Below are 19,721 nucleotides of genomic sequence, written 5' to 3'. Positions count from 1 at the left end.
TCTGATGATATAAACTTGCTCACCATAGATCAAGCAACTGTGGTTTCATTAAAGAATTACTTGCTTGATGCCATCAATAGTTAATTCTTCATTTTTATGGATTCGAACAGAAAAGAAATTCCTTAAAAGAAAGGGGTAAATTCATTCTCTTATAACTTCAGTTATGTCTGAGGCACATTAATCTCTGGCAGATGCCAAATATTCCTGGTGTAAGATTGCTTTACGTGTCGTAAATAACAGCATTAAATGATTCAGATATTTTATTTGACAGTCGTTGTTGCTGTGGGAAATCCATCCTTGCTTGCATAATATGCAGAAGATGTTTCTTAGCCTGCCAACTCAGGTCTCTTACAATACTGTTTTTTCAGATGTGTCACCTGCTCCAGTACCTGTGTGATTGCCAGGTGCGGCACCGAATAGAAACCATTGTCGCGTTTTCCGATGACTTTGTGGCCAAGCTCCAGGAGAATCAGCGCTTCCGGTACAATGAAGTGATGCAGGCCTTGAACATGTCTGCTGCCCTGACCGCTAGGAAAACCAAAGAATTTCGATCCCCTCCTCAAGAGCAGGTACAGCTTGCAGTGGACAGTTCCTTTCTTGTTGCACTTTATTTGCTTTTTACGTTGCAGAGTTCTGTTTGATTTGAAAGCTTTTCCTTTTGGAGATCAGTGTAATTTGTCTTTTCTTTGTATTCTCTAAGATTAACATGCTGCTGAACTTTAAAGATGATAAAAATGATTGTCCTTGCCCTGAAGAAATTCGGGATCAACTACTGGATTTCCACGAAGACCTAATGACACACTGTGGTAAGTCTTGTTGCTGGATATTTTTGCTTTTTAAATTATGTTAGCTTTAGAAGCAGTTTTTATAAGTAAATTTACATAAGAAACATCAACTGAATAGTCTATAAATTACACTGTAAAATTATAAATATTATCAAATAAAGATAATTAGCTGGTAGTCAAAACCAAGGAAATATCCTTATCCTTATCTGATTAAACTGGAAGGGAATGCTGTGTGTTTTGCTTCATAAGCATCTGTTTTTCAGGCTGACAAACTCAATTCCTTCATTCTCTCCTTATGGGGCAAGCATAAGTTAGATGCTTTCTAGGTTTTCAGTTTTTTTTCTTGTGTTTGGTAACAGGAAATGTAGATGAAATAAATAATTTAGATAAACATTTGGAAAGGAAAACAAGCTTTATCTTTTGATTCTTTCAATTTTTCCTTAGTTGTTTTCCATTGCTCTCCTCTCAAATTACTTAACATAGTTTTTTCATTACCTTTTTCTTGTGGAGGAAAATAGGAATTTGCATTATCTACGAGTAGAACATTAATTTTGTGGGTCAGAAGGTGCATTGTGAGAGAACAGAACTAATTACTCTGTATATTGCAAAATAAGTAAAACAGTTACGCATCCTAAGTCCAATGTTTACCTGCTTAGTCAGCCACCACTTGAGGATTCACATTTTGTGGAATGGTTGAGAGAAATGTATTGGAAGTTTGCAAATCAAAAAAGCACAACTAGAGCTCAGGGAATAGAGTAGCTGTGGGAAAACAGACATTTCATTTGGGTCATTTCAGACCATCTCTGTGTTCCAGTTGATAAGACATTTCAGTCTCTTTACTGTTGATTAGTTTAGTTGAGGAGACTGCCATCCAAATAATTTTGTAATATGATTTAGTGTGCAATATGAATTTACTGATGATCACTGCTCAGTATAGCGTCAATTGCCCTGTTACAGCAAAGTATAACAAAATAACTTTTAATATAAATGGAATTGTATCTAATGCCAAAAAAATCAGACAACTAGAGCCAGATGCAATAAATGAAGAAGAATGATGTTATATCATTGTCCAAGTTTAGGACAAAACTGGGGAAAGGCCTCCAAAGGAGCCCCCCAGACTAAACCCCCCTCACAATTCCTTCCCCTCCACTGGGCTCGGAGAGAATTTTACTCGGGGGGAAAAGTGGAAAAAACTTGTTTATTAACAAACACAAGAAAAAAAACACTTCCCAGCAACAGGAAAGTACAATCCCAGATGACAAAAGAAATGTTTTCACCAAAGTGAGAGACGGTCGCTGCTGGGAAGGGCGAGAAGCTTCTTGGGCAGGCTCCGGAGGCAGTCTCTGATGCTCAGGTCCCGTCTGGAGCCGGTACAGATCTTGGAGCTGAAGGAGAGAAGGGGGAGGGGAAGGCAGCAGCCGGGACAGAGCCGGGGCAGCAGCAGCAGCAGCGGGGCAGAAGCAATAGGGCAAAAGCAGCGGGGCAGAAGCAGCGGCCGGGGTAGCAGCAGCAGCCAGGACAGAGCCGGGGCAGCAGCAGCAGCAGCGGGGCAGAAGCAATAGGGCAAAAGCAGCGGGGCAGCAGCAGCGGCCGGGGTAGCAGCAGCAGCCAGGACAGAGCCGGGGCAGCAGCAGCAGCAGCGGGGCAGAAGCAATAGGGCAAAAGCAGCGGGGCTGGGGTAGCAGCAAGCAGCAGCAGCAGCAGCAGCAGCAGCAGCAGCAGCAGCAGCAGCAGCAGCAGCAGCAGCAGCAGCAGCCGGGGCAGCAGCAGCAGCAGCGGGGCAGAAGCAATAGGGCAGAAGCAGCGGGGCAGCAGCAGCGGCCGGGGTAGCAGCAGCAGCAGCAGCAGCAGCAGCAGCAGCAGCAGCAGCAGCAGCCGGGGCAGCCGGGCAAGCCAAGCAAGCACAGCCCCGGGGCACCACCCCCCCAGGGGGGGAGAAAGGGCACCGGCGGCAGCTCCATGCAGACAGCGAGGTGTGGGAGCGGGAGAGGAGCAGACATAACACCAACCCAGGACAATAATGAAGAAACATCCTATAAAGCTAAAGAACTCTACAAAACCCTTGACTTCAGAACTTATTTTGGAAACTAAAAATTCCAGAAAATGGTTGAATAACATTTTTACTTGGATTTAGTGTGAGTACAGGTACAGGTCAAGGTTTTTAATTCCTCTGCAATGTATGCATGAATCAATAAATTTAAAAATAAGAGAAATTAGCAGATATCCCATGAAGTTCAGTGTTGGGGAGTATAAAGTCCTACAGCTGGGAAGGAATAACTCCAGCAGCAAGGACAGGCTAGAGACCAAATTAGAAAGTAGCTTTGCACAAAAGATGGGGTCTTCAGTACCAGAGACATGGCCGTACAGGAGTGAGGCCAGGGAGGAGTTATCAAAGATAGTTAAAGTCTTGGACCATTTTTTGTACAAGGAGAGAATGAGAGGACTGGGGTTTAAGAGGAAATTCAAAGGGGGATGGTATCATTGTACATAAATACCTGCTGGGCAGGGGGGATTTAGAAGACTAAGAGAGACTTTCCTCAGAGATGTCTTGTGACACAAATTAAAAATCAGGAAATTCTACTTGTTTGTTACTGTAGGGTGATGGAACTCAAGAATGAAAAGGTTGCCTAGGAATAGGTTGTGGAGTCTCTTCACCTTAGGAGATATTCAAAACCTCACTGGACGTGGTCCTGGGCAACTTACCCTTGTTGAACTTGTTTTGAGCTGGGAGGCTGGACTCTAAGGGCTCATTCCAAACACAGCTGTTCTGTGATTCTGTGAATCTTCACATTAATTGTTTTTACATTTTATAGCTCATTATAGTAATGTCATGAAAGAGCACTGTATTGTGAGGGTGGCTACTTCTGACAGGTCACTGGAAACTATATTTGTTGTATCACTTGTATTTTCATTTCTTCCATATATTTTACCTAAAAATCTTTACTACTATCACCTCAACCACACTGTATCTCTAGGGACTATATCTGCCCTTCTGAGCTACATGTATCCAAAACACAGGCATCAGTGTTAGTGTGGAAAAATGCATACTGGGGAAAATATATTTATTGTATGTTTTATGTATAAGATCACACAGTTTATACCCTACTGATCCTTATCTGCACTTTCCTGCTTGGAAATGTGACTGTTCTATATTTGCTCCAAATGCTGGTTAAGCATGTCCCATATAAAACTCTCAGAGCAGAGCAACAGTTCAGTTTAATTATGTTTGTACATATAAGATTAGCTTGCTTAATTTTATTCTTTCACTACTTTGTCCATTTTTTTAATTTCAGGAATTGAACTAGATGAAGATGGAACCTTGGATGGCAACAGTGATTCAACCATTAGGGGTCGCCTCCTATACCTTATGGAAAAAGTTACATATCTGAAGAAGAAACAGGCTGAGAAGACAGTTGATGATGATGATAAGACATCCTGTAAGCAATATTAAATCAGTTTATTGCAACTTAATTACAAAAGGGAAAAGAAGCAGACCAGGAAGTTCTTCACACATTTTCAGCCAAAACAAGGTGTATTTTTAGTGACATATCTGTGCACCCTAAAGTTGGTAGCTTAACTCAAAACAAGCACAAATGGATTTATTAGGCAGATTTGTCTCCCAGTGGGCTGTATAGGAAAATTTCTTTTACTGGCACTTTTGCCCCACGTCTTTTGTCGACTCATAAATTTTTCAGAATATATCTTGCTTTTAATAGAATTAGTGCAGACTTAATAATTGCAGCAAAAAAGGTCCTGCTTTATGAGAACTTCCTCAGCTGCAGGAGCTTCAAATCAGTATTTGCATGAAGATTACCATATGAAATAGTCTGCAATTAGACTGTAATTAGCAGAACCCTCTGCACCCAACCTAAAATTCAAGATTTGCTGACTGTATCTGCTGTTCTGTCATTTTTTCCAATATTTTCTGCCTTTTCATCTTGATAAGGATCACTGCCAATGGCATTCTAGTTCTGCAGTTGGTTCCAACTGACTATTTAAATTTATCTTTTTAGTTGTCATAGTTGCTTTTTATTTTATTTTGTTACCCCCCCTTTTTCCTGTGGTACTTGTCACTTTCAAATGCCCCTATTTTTTATGTGATAATTAGAGGCTAGGCCCATGCAGAATCTGATGATGAATCTTATCTCTTCCTTTTTTTCCTTGTAGTAAGCATAAAAGCTCTATAAAACCTGATTCTCTCTTTCTCATATTAGTACAAAGACTGTTATATTAAACAAACAGACCCACAGGTAGGTGAAATACAGTATTGCAGTTATCAAAACAAAGTGATTGTCTGTTCCTGGGATTCTTCATTAAAAAACAAACCAAAAGAGAACAAACTAACCCACCCAAAAAGCTTAGCATTGTGTCCCTTCTTGTTATTAATTATTTCAGTCCTTCTGAAATATCAGCCCAAACACATTTCATCATTTTCCTTATTTTAAAAATGTTTTTATTCTTGAAATATTATGTACTTTATGTCAATGGAAACACCTATAGTAGAGTGCCTGGAGAGTAACAATGAAATACATTAGTAGTACTCTTTTTCCCCCTTTCCCTGAATTAGCACAATTTCTCTTCTTTGTTAAACAATCTATTTTCGGCCAACTCCTATTTTTCTTCAGTATATTTCTGTAAGTACTTTTCTTTTTGTTTGTTAGTTTGAGTAACCTGGAATTACCTTAACTGCAATTACATAGCTTGTCTATATCAACATATCTTTTCCAGACATACATATATCCCAAATAATAAAGTTTATCAGTGATGCTACCAGATACAGGTTTCTTGCTTCATTAGAGACTAAACTGGAAATATGCAAATGATGATTTACCATTTATTTAATATTAATGTCTTTCTTTTGAAGGGCCTTTGTCTTTGACAAAGGAATAAGTTAAATTATTTTGTTGTGTACATTATAAAACTTTGAGTGCATAGAGAGGTTAGAAATGTAAATTAAATAATATATCATTTACAAATGCTATCAATATAATTTTTCAACCTTACTTTATAATAGGCTAAAAAAGCCCTCAGACGTATATTAATAGAAAAATATTGAAAGCAATATACAGAAACAAATCTGGTGACTTTGTGAGCATCCTCTATGTCTTCATAGTTTTTAGTATAGGCTTTTGGGTTTGAGATACTTCTGCTTCTCTCATGTGGTTTTATTTTTCTTTGATAGACTGCTAAAAAAATACCAAGGAAAAGATGCTTAGGAATTGAATTAATTCCAGTTTGCATAGCAGGTTCTGAGGGACTAGCAGCAGGGAGATGAGCAGCTAATGGTAATTCTGTGACTTTCCTGTTTTCTTCACAGCTACTCTCCAGCAGCTGATTTCGGACACGATGGTGCGCTGGGCCCAGGAGTCAGTGATAGAAGACCCGGAGTTAGTGAGGGCCATGTTCGTGCTGCTGCATCGCCAGTACGACGGCATTGGTGGCCTGCTTCGAGCCCTGCCCAAGACCTACACCATAAACAGCGTGTCTGTGGAAGACACCATCAATCTCCTAGCATCCCTTGGCCAAATCCGCTCCTTGCTTAGTGTCAGAATGGGGAAGGAAGAGGAGAAGCTTATGATTCGTGGATTAGGGTAAATAACTGGAGTGTAACTTCTCCTTATTTGCAGATTTATTTTTTTTTTTTGTTATTTGCTGTATGGTTATGGGCAAGGTTGTACATGAAGTTTGAATCTGAATATGGGTGTAAATGCAGGCACTGCTCTCAGTTTTATATAGATAAATATAAAGCCTTTGCAGCATTATAGGTATCATGTGGGGAGGAGCAGATGACATCTGTAAGACTTCTGAAAAATGTTGAAAAGATGTATGTAATATTTTATGATACCAGAACGTACCTTACTACTGCATTTTAAATAGTGTGGCTCTGAAGAATCCTGTCAAGAATCCATTTTTTATGAATGCACTGACTTTTGACTCTTGACACTTACGATTTCCCACAGCAGTCAGCTAATGGAGTTGTGCCTACCCGTGTCTGTTCATATGCCATCCTTTTTATTGTACTAAATGTACATGGTATGTTTGAGCTAGGAAGTAGTTCACACACTGTTATTCTTCCTCATTATATGACTAGTAATAATGAAGTATAGGCTGATAAAGAGGTCAGTTGGAGGAAACAGTAAAGCAAACATGATAGTCTCTAGTAGGAAAGAGGTTGGTTGGTTTTTTTCACTCTCGTTTTTCAAAGACATGTCTTTTGATAGTAAGCATCAGCTGTGATCTATTGAAAATCTTCCAGTCAGCAAGAGCAATGAGAACCAAAGACAACATTATATAAAGAATTCTAGGAATGCAAGCAGAAGCAAAGCTTTTCTTGTGCAAAATACTTCCTTTTTTTTTTTTTATTTATTTATTTATTTTTTTTTTTTTTTTTTTTTTTTTTTTTTAATTTTACTGAAAACCTCAAATATCCAAATAATGTCTGTACATAATTTTGTATTGTCATTATAAACAATGCCTACTTCTTAGGTTACCAGCAGGTCTCAACAATGTTTTATGGTTGTTGAAGTCTTTGGCATACTCATGGTAAGGCTTTGGCAAAAGACAGGGGCTGGCATCTGTCAAGAGACATGAAGTACTGACATTTCTAAATCTACCCTTTTATATAAATTGAAAATGTTTCGTTTCACTCCAGTTTATAAAGTCTAAAATGAGTGAGTGATTACTAGATTTGGTTTTCTTGTCATGTTCTGTGTTTAGTTCTTACAATTTTTTTTCCTCTACTTTTTCTACTGTGAATTAAAACCAAGATTTTCTGAATCTATTTAATGTTAATGCTGATTAAAAAAATTCAGGTGGAAGTTAAGCCAGTATTCTCACTACCTTTTCCAATCACCTTTCTTGGTAGTCTCTATTAAGTCTTGTTTAGATTCTAAGTTACCCAGCTGTGCTATTTGTGCCTTTTATAAGCTAACCTGAGCTCCAACACCTATTCAAAAATGTCATTTTATTTTTTTGCTCTAAGTAGTATTCCTTTCAGCTGAGAATTGGAAATGTTACTTATTGCTGCTTTAAAACTCAGTTTTCTCAGAAATGCTGTTAAGATTCTTTCCCCTAACTGTGACATTTTATAATACAGTTCACAGTTAAACAGAACACTGAAAGTGGATGTAATTTGCAAAGTAAGGCAATGTTGCTGGACAGTCTTTGAGGTGACATTTTGACTTTCTGTACTCCTTTCTGTAAAAGAAAACTGCTGCAGATAACTAGGAGTTTAGAATGGAAGATTGATGCCATTGAGGTTTTTTTCCAAGCCTGAAGCATTACTGCAGAAAGGAGATGAGACAGCTTTTGGAGGCATCATCACTGATACGAAGTTCGGTTTTAGGTTTTGGGAAAAAAGCTACTGGGAGTCAAAAACTCATAGTTTTCTTCACATCTCATCTTTTAAAAGGCTTTTTCTTGCCTGAGTGAAGGAGTTTTAGGTCATGAAGGAGAAAAAAAAAAAAGACTGTTTAAAATGTACAGTGAAATTTGAACAGTTGCCAACAGTATTTTCTCTAGTGACCTGCTAATCCTTTTCTCCCATGGCCTAATTGCTTTCACAGTTATTTATGGTTGTATTTGATTTCAAGGCTAATTATAGTTTTTAGAAATTTAATTACTCTTTAAGCTAGACATTGGATATACCATGTCAAATAAAATATTGACTTTATGATCTTAAAGTCTGATTTTAAATATGTAAATCTGTTCTGATGAAATATGTGGTAGAGTTCTGCTGAAAAGTAACTCATGAATAATATTTTTGTGTTTCTGATTTTGACACTTAGAAGATTGCTGGATACCTCTTACCACTAGGATTTTTTTTATTGCTTTCGATGGCAGATAGCAAATGTCTCAACATTTTAATAATCTAAAAAGGATTTTATGTCAAAAAATAATTCAAAATTGAATTGAAAATTTAAAATAATATAGCAGTTTTGATGATGCTATTGTCAGAACATAGTTTTAGGTCTGAATGGAATTCCTAATGAAAATAGAAGAGTTTTCTAGTCCAGTGTAAACAAGGGGTGCACTAATTATATTGTGGGAAAACAAAGGTCATGTTCTTCCACAATGTGCATAGAAAAATAGACAGGAGAGATTGAAACTCAGGGAAAAGTCCCTGAGGCAACTTTATTTCAGGAGGTGGTGAAAAATTGCACAGTAAATCAGCTTTGCAAATAACATAATAGGTAAACTACTGGTCCATAAAATGTTTTTATTTTGTTTTCCTGTAGAGACATCATGAATAATAAAGTATTTTACCAACATCCAAATCTCATGAGAGCTTTAGGCATGCATGAAACTGTCATGGAAGTGATGGTGAACGTGCTTGGTGGAGGAGAATCCAAGGTAAAGCAATTCACTGTTAGAAGGCAGAGAGTTTAAGATAGAGCTGTTCAAAGCTTTTTTCTATAAGGTGCTAAGCTGTCGCTGGCAGTACTGGGATCATAACCTCTTATTAATTTCCATTAACATAATAGTTGACTAATTTCTTTAGGAGAATCTGTCCTTCCATTCCAGAGGAAGAGGTATTATTAGCATTGTAATTTCAGAAAAACTGTAGCACTTCCTGTGCTTATTATATTTTAAAGGAGAGATCTTTTTATTAACTATTTTTATTATCTATGAAGCTGAGTATACACCTTTCATGTTTGAATCTAGAATCTTTGGGTGATCCCAGCTTTAGTTTTTAAAGCTTAAGATGTTGCTAACTAGATGAGAAAGTCCTGTTGATTCTGATGACAAACCTAAGCAGTTAATTTCCCTGAGGGGCAATGAGTACAACACCTACGTATTATAATGTTAAATGGCTTTATGTAAATGCTCCTTTGCCTGTTGTATGTCTGTATTAGAGTTTGAAATTCAGTCTGTTTTTATTTGCTTCTTAGGAAATCACTTTCCCAAAGATGGTGGCAAACTGCTGTCGTTTTCTATGTTATTTTTGTCGCATCAGCAGGCAGAATCAAAAAGCTATGTTTGATCATCTTAGCTATTTATTGGAAAACAGCAGTGTTGGCCTTGGTAAGTATTGCTTTTAAAATAATATTTAAAACTTCCTGCTGATTTATATATGAAGCCACCTGTATTTTTCTGCATCCCTCTGCTTTCTCACTATGTATTGAAGTTTTTCCTATTTCCAGTGCAAAATACCTTCATTAACTGTACTGCTAACTCTAAACTCCCCTGACAGCAGCATTAAGATGAGCTAATTTAGTACACTTTGTTGTATGTGAAGTCTCTCTTCAGAGAGACTTAGTGGTTACTGGTGCTAATTTTGAGGGACAGAATATATTCCTGTTTTTACAAAGAGAATCGTTAATAAGTTTTGGCAGCATTTCATTAGGGCTTACCTCTCACTGCTCAAACTTGCAGCCCTACACTTTTTTTCTGTATATTGGTCAATATACAGCTGTGGCAGTGGGAGAAACACAGAACTCATTTGCTTCATTAGCTGCACGATGAGATGCCCAGAAATGAACCTTGAAAATTTCTTAAACATGTTTACTTTCCTTTTCTTGCCTGAAATGTTGTAGAGAAAATACATTTATCCTTATTTAATTTAGTACTTGAAATTGACATTATGTCAGGAATACAGGAATCATCATGGTAATTTTTTAAATGATCACAGATGTATTAATGTAAAGGCACAGAAAAGAAGCAAAAACTCAAAATCTTTTTGAAGAGGAAGATCCCAGATCAAATGCCTTTGGAGTGTCAATATGAAAACCTTAGATTTTCTTAATGCTGTATTTACTGCCGTTTTTAAAAGAAATACATAACTTATAATATTATATTTTAAAACATAAAGATATTTTTTATTTCAATGGATTTGGTGGTGTGTCTGTGTATGAGGCATAAAATAATTACTGCATTTTTCTCAAAACAGAGTTGTGTCTGTTAGGAAAATGAGAATGAGATCATTAAACAAAATATATGATGAGAAGAGGAATGTGTAAGACAAGCTGCTTTTAGCTTGAATATTCATATTGTATTTTCATTTCATATCAGTGTTAAATTTCGTGCAAGTGCAGGATGATTTACTATAAACTGAGATGTATAAATTATATATTTATAATCATGTGCTAACTAATGACAAAATGTTGCATCTTGTTAAAAAAAAGTTAATGCATTTCCTATGAATTTGTTGAGGTTTATGAAATCTATTAAAGTTTATTAAAACTAAATGTTATTTTAACAGCCTCCCCTTCTATGCGAGGGTCAACTCCTTTGGATGTTGCTGCAGCATCTGTAATGGATAACAATGAACTTGCTCTGGCTTTAAGGGAGCCTGATCTGGAGAAGGTTGGTATCTTCCTCATCAAGCATTTTATTTCTGCTGTGGAGAGAAGATACTCCTTTGTTGGAGACAGCAAAATCCAAGATTATATGGGAGATTCTGGTACTTTTCAGGGGAAGACTGAGAATCTGGTGGGTTGTTCTTTCTGCTGGTGATTTGAAGAGTTGAACTGAGTTTGTGGAATTGCTTCAAGGGCAGCTCTTAATTTTGCACTAGTGGAGTCCATATCCAACAAAAATTTGTTGCTAAAATCTTTCTTTGTTGTTCTTTTGAATGGTGACATGCAGTGGTGACATAAGACAATAGGAGTTGTTAGGAACTTTGTGACAATTTGTTACAGTATATGACAAATTTTCATAAAGATATGTGTCTATATCAGTCATATTTTCCCCTAACATTTAAACCTGTTTCAGAAAAGTTGAAGAAAGTTGAATTAATTGCACTAAAGAATAAAACACTCAAGAGAACCTGTGACAATTGTGTAGTATGTGTAAATTGCTGCTACGAGGAGGAATAGGATAATAGTTACTCTGTCAGCAATGGATAAAAAAAGCAGGTTAAATAATGGAAAGAGATTCAAGGTTGACATTAAAAACTTTCTTAAGAAAAGACAGAGGAATTGCAATATCCAATTTCTTTTTGAAGACCTTACATTCTGGAGATGATATGATCTTCATAGGAAAACATCTGTCAAGAGTAATAAAAGTGCAGATGTTCCTTTCTTGGAATAGGAAGATGGACCATTTGTGTTTATAAAGACAGTTTCAGTCTTACCATTCTTATAGGCACTCAGCAAGAAGAAGCTGTCCAAACTGGCTAAAGTCTATGCTTAGAATTCTTAGAGTTCAGAAAGGAAAGGGCCAACTGAAAACTACTACTGAGCCTATAGTCCTGAATTACAGGGAGTGTTACTGCTGTGTGTTTAAAAATGAAAGGGGAAAAAAAGGCAAGTGAAAATGAATGGTCAAAATAAAAGAATAGACCTTTTATTCTTTATAAAAGAAAAGATGTGTTTTCAATTATGGCTGGTGTGTGGTTGGGGAATATTGCAAAACTGACTAATTTGTAAATGCTCAGAGTTGCAAGAGAAATGAGGTAACAGATAGCAAAGCATAATTCTAGAGAGAGAAATGATGGAATTGAGACAAATAGGTCTTGCAGTTCATGGCAGGAGTAGGAAAAGACTGGAAAAGTGAATGAGAAAGAGGGTGATTTGCCCAAAGCATGATACGGTTCTGTCAGGAATAAGAGATTGCGGATACCATATCCTGACAATGTATGAGGATGCTTCCCTTTGAAGCTGCACTTCTCTTCTTTTTCACCATTAATATCTTTTTCATCTTACTTTGCTTTAGGTGGTTCGCTACTTGGCTGGATGTGGGTTGCAGAGTTGTCCTTTGTTGATTTGTAAAGGCTACCCAGACATTGGATGGAACTCAGTTGAAGGAGAACGATATTTGGATTTCCTTCGTTTTGCTGTTTTTTGTAATGGTAGAGTAGAAGTCTAAACATTTTATAAATTCCTCCAATATCCAAATAAGATTGTAATTTTAAATGGTAATACAAGCCAACTTGGTGAGTTACTGTGCATTCAAAGAACCTGCAGAAAGAGTAGAATTATTCAAGACACATTCATTAACTTATATGACTTGTGAAATGGGCATCTAGTGCCCCGATTTTTGGATCCAGCTTTGGTTTTTAAAATGCCCATGTCTCCTTTAGAAGTAGAGCAGAGAGTCTTGTGATAAATTCATGGTTGATGCAGAGCCAAACCCCTATCTATTTATGAAGATTTAGATAGTCCGGGTTTAGTGTTCAAGTAATTATATTGGTCCCTTTATTAACCTTTGCACTTGACTGAATCTTTACTAAAATTTAGTAGTTTCAGTGATGCTTTAAATATCCTTTACTGGATAGTTAACTCCTTGGCTCTAATCAATATTGAATTAAAGTGTGTTTTATTTTATTTTTCTATACGTTTTTTCATTTCATTGCAGTAATATAAGAGATGTGTGTTTATGTAACTCTTCAGTGATATTTAAACTTTGGTAGTAAAAAGTATCTATGCATTCTGTTCTTTTGTGTACCTTTTTCTGATTATATTTCAGAACTCTTTTGATATAATCTTGTATTTGGGTATTTGTTCTGTGTGGCAGGAGAGAGTGTGGAGGAGAATGCTAATGTGATGATCAGACTGCTTATTCACCGGCCTGAATGTTTTGGTCCTGCTCTAAGAGGAGAAGGAGGCAATGGGCTGCTTGCTGCCATGGAGGAGGCAATACAAATATCAGAGGACCGAACGAGAGATGGGCCTTCCCCAGGTAATGGATCTAGTAAAACCCTGTAGGTGCAGCAGAATTGCTCACATTGTCATGATATTTGTTTATTTGTTTTGTAATCTTAGACGTGAAATGACTTTTTTGGTTTTAGCATGTGAATTATCCGTTCATTCTTCCTTGGATTCTGTGTCGGAGAGGGATTTGTCTTTTGCTAAAATGCTTCCTCTGCAGTATTAAGTAACTCTTTCTAAGTATTAAGACATCTCTAGAATTCTGTTTGTTCTTTTTCATTTCATTAAGAGTCACTCCACTGATGCAAAATGAGACAGATAAATGGTACCAGTGGTTACAAAGGAGATGTTGCTAAAATCTTTTAGGGACAAAATATATTCTGCTTTGGTCTGCTGTAAGTCCATTTGTTAACAGGCTTTCTATATTTATTACTGTGGTTAAAAACATTTTTTGTGATTTTTTTTTGGTGGTTTTCTTTTTAATCTTTTTTTTGTTCTAACATCTAATTAATTACAGTGAAATAGAAGAACAAGAGGATGACACTATTCACATGGGAAATGCAATCATGACCTTTTATGCTGCCTTGATTGATCTCTTAGGACGTTGTGCCCCTGAAATTCATGTAAGTTTTTTGTCTTCATACACTGGAAGGTAAAGGCACAGTTGTTTTACTGATCACTGGTTTGCCATTCTTTTTTTTTCTTAGTATCATGTTATCAGGTACTAAAGCAGTGCTGTGGCTACATAGTATCTTAGTCAACATAATGTCTTGTTCTACTGATTGGCAGTGGATAAAAAAGACGCTCAGAAGCTGTTCTTTGTAAAGGAATTATTCCCTTGATTTATTTTTTTGGCTGTCCATTGTGACAACAGAATTCCTCAAAGGTCCCTATTTGCTGCGATGGCGTAGAGTGATATACTTTTTATAAACTAAGGTTTTATTATTAATATCCTTATTTTAAACAGCCTTTTTAAAAATGAATGTAAAAATGTAAATATTATAGGGTGTTCTTTTAAAATGTAGGGGTAAGCATGTTACTTGGACATACACATTAATACCTCAAAATCTATTCAAACTGACAAACCTTCTCAAAAGAAATATGACACTATTTCAGGCATAAAAACTTTACCTCTTATTTTATAAGAGATTTAAACTGTTTTAATATATTTGTTGTTTACGATTCTATATACATTATTATTCTTCAGAAATTTAATTATACGTAGTTTCTCATTTCATCCTGAAATGTGCCCTGATTAATATGCATTAGTGTAGATAAGTATCAAATTTGTGCAGGGCTTGATAACTTGAGAGAGGAGAGATATATGTATTTAATAAGGTCAGTGTATGAATACCTTTTTCATTTGCTTTAACAACATGTCTTTTTTTCTCCCTGTCTTGCTGCCTTTTTTTTTTTTTTTTTTTTTTTTTTTTTTTTTTTTTTTTTAAATTGAGATACTTGAAAATGTCCAATTTGACCAGGACAAAACCCCTAATTTTTTCAATCTGAAAATCTGCTTTTGTTTTCCTCCCCACACCTCCCACCATATGCTGCTGCACTTTAAGGCTTTGTTCACCAGCTTTACCTAATTTCTGTTCTGAAAATGAACTTTGTTTTATTTAATAAGAAAACATGTAGAGTTTTAGACTCTACATTTGCATTCTTACTACAGCAAATCAATGCAGATTTCATGAAATTTCCATTGTTAATTATAATGCAATTTTGAGAGCAGTTATTCTTTTGTAAAAAAGATAAAAAAGAAGATAGTGTTAAATTTTTAATTGTCTTTTTTCTTAGCTAATCCATGCTGGTAAAGGGGAAGCCATTAGAATCAGATCAATTCTACGGTCTTTGATTCCACTTGAAGATTTGGTGGGAGTAATCAGCATTGCTTTCCACATGCCAACCATAGCAAAAGGTAAGATTTTTCTACATTTTTTTTCCCATCCTATTCTTATGATTTGCAATTTACTGACATATTGACACTCATACTTTTTTCAGCATTTAAAAATGTTACAGAATTTCAGCTATTACGTGAATTAAAGATAGGTCATGTGTATTCTATATATGCTTCAAAAACCTTTCTCCATGATGTAGTCAACAGTTCTGTGTACCCCTAAATCACTGATACAAATTCTGTTAAACTGAATTATGGAAATCTATTACAACTTTGAAAAGAAATTTTAAAATGTATGCTTTCTGGTTTCAGAACTATCTTAAAATACAGCAGTCTCATTTTTCAATAACATAATCCTTAGCTCTTGCTTTTCTAACCCTATCAATTGTTTCTAGCAGATCTTACTAAGACACCAGAGTTGTTCTCCAGCAACTGTGGTGAAGAGATAGGTGTCACATACATAGGCAAATGCATTTCTCTGTTTTTCCTGCCTATGTATAATTGATTGCAAGAGTGGGAGCTCTGTGAGCACCTGTATAAAAGCGAAAGGGATTGCCTCTGCTTTTTTGAGAAAACATTATAAATGCAACCTGGGTTGTTTAGACACTCACAGCACAAGGCTTTCCAAAAGGTTACAGTAGAAGAGATAAAAAGATCAATCAGTCTATTTTACTATTACTTATTTATGTTCCAAATAGGGATAGACCTATAGGTGAGATCTCAATAGCAAACTATACCTCATAGATACAAAAGTGCTTGTTTACCTTCCAGAAGGAATGTACCGAAATATTAAAATATTCAATGAATTCCTTTCAGATATTATGAAAGTTTTGGGATAGATAGGATTTTTAGCACTTTCTTAATTCTTTGTCATACTTTAAAGACATGCTCACCAGTGCTGCACTTCCAGGATCACTGATGAAGCATTCTTGTAATTTTTACTTTCCATCTTCTTCTGCTGAGAACTAGGAAGTTATGTGGGTTAATTATTATATTTTAGATACTTAGCATTTAGAATATCAACTGTTAAGAATCTCTTAATATAAAAACCACAAACAGAAAAACATGCAGGGACTTTGAGGTCTCTGGGTATAAATTGTCTCACAGATTCTTTTTTATTTAACTGCAAATATGTTTTCTTTGTATAACAAAAATGTGGGGAAGATGCCTAGGTGTTAACAGAGACTCAAAAGCTCTGACAGGTAGCAGCATGACTGCCTAGTCTGCTGATGGAGAAGGATCCTTGTCATTGAAGTCTTATTTCTTCCTTTTAGATGGTACTGTGGTGGAACCTGACATGTCTGCGGGGTTTTGCCCAGATCACAAGGCAGCCATGGTTTTATTCCTTGACAGGGTCTATGGAATTGAGGACCAGGATTTTCTTCTACACCTTCTTGAAGTTGGCTTTCTGCCAGACCTCCGTGCAGCTGCCTCATTAGATATGGTAAGGGTTTCAGTCTGTTTTATTTTGGTTCTCTTACCTTATTGAGCACTACAGCGTTTTTCATTCCTTGAAAAAGCATTTTTTCTGTCTTATCTTCTGCATTTCTCAAATCCTTACTGAAGTGCATGTTGCTTCTGAGCTTTGATAATACTTGAAGATGCATCATCCAGTGTAATGCTCATTTTTGAGAGCTTGCACTGATACCCTTATCTATAAAAGATGCAATGCCTTTCCCCAGGAGACTTTCTGAGCTTGTGCTATGGAAGCAAAATCAGGTGAGCTGCCAATGAAGCAGCTGGGAAGAAGTGACTGGCAGCCTCTTTCCAGAGATAGACAGGAAGTGTTCATCTCTGTGCATTTGTTAGGGACTCCTACACTTATTTAGAAAATGACTACATTTCTATTTTAGCTCCTCCTCAATGTTGCTGCCTTTTTTTTTTTCCCCCTGTGAGTCTTATTTCCATCTAATTTCTTTTATCTGTCTTGGTCCAGAAAGCTTAGATTTAGAGAGCTATTATGAGGGCTAAGACACTAAATTTGGTTTTCCTATTTAACCTTTTATGACAACTTTTTTTTTTCTGGAAATAATGATGTTGTTATTTACAATCATAGAATGATACAATTGCTAAAGTCAGAACAGACCTCTAAGATTATGAAGTCCATCTGACATCCTAGCACCATCACCATATTCACCATTCAACCATACACTAAAGTGCCATATCCACTCTTTGGAATATATATACATATACATATATAGATATAGATATATATAATGACTCCACTACTTACCTGGACAGCCTCTTCCAAAGCTTGATATCCCTTTCTGTGCAGAAATTTTTCCTGACATGTAATCTAAACCTTCCCTTGTGCAACTTGCAGACATTTCTTCCTGTTCTGTCTCATTACTTGGGAGAAGAGTCTGACATGTACTACACCCTCCTTTCAGGCAGGTGTAGAGAGGGATAAGGTCTCCTCTGAGCCTCCTTTTATCCAGATTATCAGCCCCAGCTCTCTCAGCTGCTCCTCACAGGCCTTGTGTTTCAGACCCTTCACCAGCTCCATTGCCCTTCTCTGGACACAATCCAGCCCCTCAATGTCTTTCCTAAAGTCAGGGGCCCAGAGCTGGAGATTGGAGGTGCAGCCTCACCACTGCTGAGTGCAGGGGATGATCACTGTCCTGCTGGCCACTATTCTGATACAAACCAGGATGCCATCAATCTTCTTGGCCACCTGGGCGCAAGTTCATGTTCAGCTGTTGACCAATACCCCAGGTCCTTTTCTGCCAGATATTTAAGAAAGAGCAGGTGAGGATTTTTAACTCACATAGAACTTGGCCTTGTTCATAGCAAAAAATAATGACTTGTATTACCTGATTTTGGAGTATTCTGTTCAGCAACTGTGACATTCTTCAATGTAATCTTGAAAATTATTTTGGTTTTGAATGGCCACATTAAACACATAACAAAAGCTATCTATGAGACTTTAAAAGCAGCAGAAGGTAGGCATCTAGCTCCAGTAGGTATGATATCCTCATTTCTACGTTTTGGAAATTTCCCCCTTGATAACTGCAGAACAAAACCAACAATTTATTTTCATTTGTAACCACACTGATGAGACAAGTCTAATTTGTGTCCTGTTTAATTTGCAGGCTGCTTTAAGTGCTACAGATATGGCTTTGGCTCTGAACCGATACCTCTGCACAGCAGTCTTGCCTCTCTTGACCAGATGTGCTCCTCTGTTTGCTGGCACGGAGCACCATGCCTCCCTCATCGATTCCTTATTGCACACTGTGTACAGACTCTCAAAGGGGTGCTCTCTCACCAAAGCTCAGAGGGATTCCATTGAAGAGTGCTTGCTCTCTATCTGTGGGTAAGAAAATACTCCTGGCTGTACAGGAATGCTAAGTGATAAAGTAATCTGTGATATTTATAATACAGGAATGCAGAACTATGCCACCAGTAATATAATTGAGATTTTTTTCCCCCATCTGATGATAGTGTTAGTTTTTAAGATGCTGTATTCAATTTGCAGCTTTATTAATCACCAGTCAGTCCTCAGTTCTCATTCATTCAGTCCTCAGTTATTCTGCCATGACCAAATCTTTTAAATTAAAACCTTGGTGATGAACTGAGAGGATGCAAAAAGACAAAGCCCTGGAATTGTGGAGCTATACTTACACTGAATTGCCATTTAAATAATTTTAGCTGTGCAGATTCGTAGTTGATATTCAGTAACATCTAATTCTATTTAGAGGTTTATTTATGATGTGTTCCATATTGTTATGTCTCTTTATTGAACAGCTTTGGGACAGATTTTGTGTGTCTGCAGGGTCAAAACCAGTTGATTATTATCCAATTTTTCATAAATCCACAGGCTCAATTATGAGAAATTGCAAGTTCTAATTACACTTAACATTTAGACTTTCAGTTTACCAGAGGATTTGGTTTGTATTTTTTTTTTAGTATTTCACCACGACTTTTTTTTTTTTGCATAGTGTGGAAATGTGCTCAGAAATGACAGACATTTATATTATAATGCTGTAAAGAATGTGTAAAAAATATGTCGCATTCAATGGTATATGATATGACCATTTAATATATATATTGCATTGATAGGAACCAATAAAATTGACCAGATTTTACTATTTATCTGGAAAGCTTTTATGTCCATGCCATTCTAAAATTCATACTGTAACAATTTCTTCTGTCCTTGAAGTTGGTGCCTACTGCTGTGTCTTGTTTAGCACTTCTAAAGAAACCAGTGCTTTTATGTCTTCATTAGTTTCTAAGACATTTTAAGAGTCACTGAGATATATTACAAGAAATTAAAATTACATCCTTTTCTCATGGGCATGGTGATCCTAATACACCTAATGAAAATTCAGTATTTCTTTCCCTGGTTTTCTCTGTTTGTAGATTAGATGTTTTCTTGGTTTCTTTGAAGCATTTGATTTGCAGCTTGTTTAGTAGGTTTTTTTTTAGTTTAGTTTTTCTTTATTTGCTTTC

At 36.5% G+C, this 19,721-nt stretch overlaps 1 protein-coding gene across 1 annotated transcript in view; it reads left to right on the top strand.

The window, feature by feature from the left end:
* The window catches only part of RYR2 (ryanodine receptor 2), a 416,925-nt gene that overhangs the window by 246,834 nt on the left and 150,370 nt on the right, over positions 1–19,721 (top strand). The window contains 13 exon segments of the mRNA XM_056487752.1: positions 369–569; positions 701–806; positions 4,079–4,222; positions 6,103–6,376; positions 9,023–9,137; positions 9,677–9,809; positions 10,987–11,090; positions 12,441–12,576; positions 13,242–13,428; positions 13,893–13,998; positions 15,173–15,293; positions 16,547–16,716; positions 18,365–18,585. Coding sequence (XP_056343727.1) covers positions 369–569; positions 701–806; positions 4,079–4,222; positions 6,103–6,376; positions 9,023–9,137; positions 9,677–9,809; positions 10,987–11,090; positions 12,441–12,576; positions 13,242–13,428; positions 13,893–13,998; positions 15,173–15,293; positions 16,547–16,716; positions 18,365–18,585 — 2,018 coding nt within the window.

Source organism: Oenanthe melanoleuca, chromosome 3 (genome assembly GCF_029582105.1).
Source record: "Oenanthe melanoleuca isolate GR-GAL-2019-014 chromosome 3, OMel1.0, whole genome shotgun sequence".
In the NCBI taxonomy this organism is placed as follows: Eukaryota; Metazoa; Chordata; class Aves; order Passeriformes; family Muscicapidae; genus Oenanthe; species Oenanthe melanoleuca.
Note: the sequence above shows the minus strand (reverse complement) of the source record. Positions and strands in the feature narration are given on the sequence as shown.